The sequence below is a fragment of the Eimeria maxima genome, genomic scaffold (assembly GCF_000499605.1).
Source record: "Eimeria maxima Weybridge genomic scaffold, Emw_scaff82, whole genome shotgun sequence".
Taxonomy (NCBI): Eukaryota; Apicomplexa; class Conoidasida; order Eucoccidiorida; family Eimeriidae; genus Eimeria; species Eimeria maxima.
The window spans coordinates 36,498-37,803 of record NW_013563992.1 but is presented as its reverse complement, the minus strand read 5'-3'; the positions used below and the strand labels follow the sequence as shown (position 1 = coordinate 37,803).

Below are 1,306 nucleotides of genomic sequence, written 5' to 3'. Positions count from 1 at the left end.
GAAAAAAAGAGCAGCAAATAATAGAAAAAAGGATAGAGAGAGCAGCAAGAGCAGCAGCAGGAACAGCGCTCTGCTGCTGCTCCTGCTGCTGCTGCTGCTGTCTCTCTCTCTCTCTCCCCTCCTTATTAAGAAGAAAAGAAGTAAATAAGTAGTCCTCTTCTTGTTATCGTTAAATTAAAAGGTATTCTTTTTCTTCTTTTCTTTTATTAAATAAACAGGTTGGGGTGTATAGGCACCTCAAATAGCAGCAGCAGCAGCAGCAGCAAATTGCAGCAGCAGCAGCAGCAACCAGGAGCAGCAGCAGAAGAAGCCTGACGGCTCTCTGTTGGCTCTTTTTTATTAAAAAGGTTTATTTTTCTTTTTTATTTTTATTTATTAATTAAAATGATATCTATAGTCTCTTTATTTGCTGCAGCAGCAGCAGCAGCAGCAGGTGAGCTACCAGCAGCAGAAGGTGACCACGAGCTGAGCTGCCTATACACCCCAAATAATTATATAATATATATATAAAATAAATGCATAAAATACATCATTTTAATTGTATTTTTATTTATTTTATTTATATTTAATTATTTATTTATATTTATGTATTTATTTCATTAAATAAATAAACAAAAAGAAGAAAACAGCAAAATAACCATTGGTAGCAGCAAATCATTTTTACGGCTTTGCGGTGTCTCTGCAGCAACAGCAACAGCAGCAGCAGCAGCAGCAGCAAATTATATTTATAATATAATTAAATATAGATAATATATTATTTATATATTAGTGTGTATATTAATGTATTTCTCTGCATACATGCATGCATGCATGCATGCAAGTACTTTAATACATTTCCGTCTTTGTGAGCTGCTGCTGCTGCTGCTGCTGCTGTTTGTGTGTATGCAGGATGTGTGTTTGCTGCAGTTCCTGCTGCATTTGCTGCACCCCATGAAGGTGATGTAGCAGCAGCAATTCAGCAGCAGCAGCAGCAGGTGATGGGTTTGGATGGTGGTGCAGCAGCAGTAGCAGCAGCAGCAGCAGCAGCACAAGAGGGTTCATCACGTGAGGTGTATCCCTTCTTAGTAGTCCCTTTTAGTACAACAACAACAACAGCAGCAACAACAGCAACAACAGCAGCAGCAGCAGCATCAACAACAACAACATCTACATGCAGCACAACAACCCTGTCTCGCCGTCAAGTATGGAAGCAGCAGCAGCAGCAGCAACAGCAGCAGCAGCAGCAGCAGCAAAGAGACAAGCTAAAGGCTTCTTATGAGGAATTAGTTGGTCTATGGAAGGAAGCAGCAGCAGCAGCACAAAGAAG

The 1,306-nt window shown here is 40.2% G+C and overlaps 1 protein-coding gene across 1 annotated transcript in view; it reads left to right on the top strand.

The window, feature by feature from the left end:
* Positions 1–384: 384 nt before the first annotated feature.
* The window catches only part of EMWEY_00011640 (hypothetical protein, conserved), a gene marked incomplete at both ends in the record, with an annotated part of 2,330 nt that continues 1,408 nt past the window's right edge, over positions 385–1,306 (top strand). The window contains 2 exons of the mRNA XM_013479005.1: positions 385–454; positions 889–1,306. The exon at positions 889–1,306 is cut by the window's right edge and continues 1,408 nt beyond it. Coding sequence (XP_013334459.1) covers positions 385–454; positions 889–1,306 — 488 coding nt within the window. The remainder of the gene's footprint in view (positions 455–888) is intronic.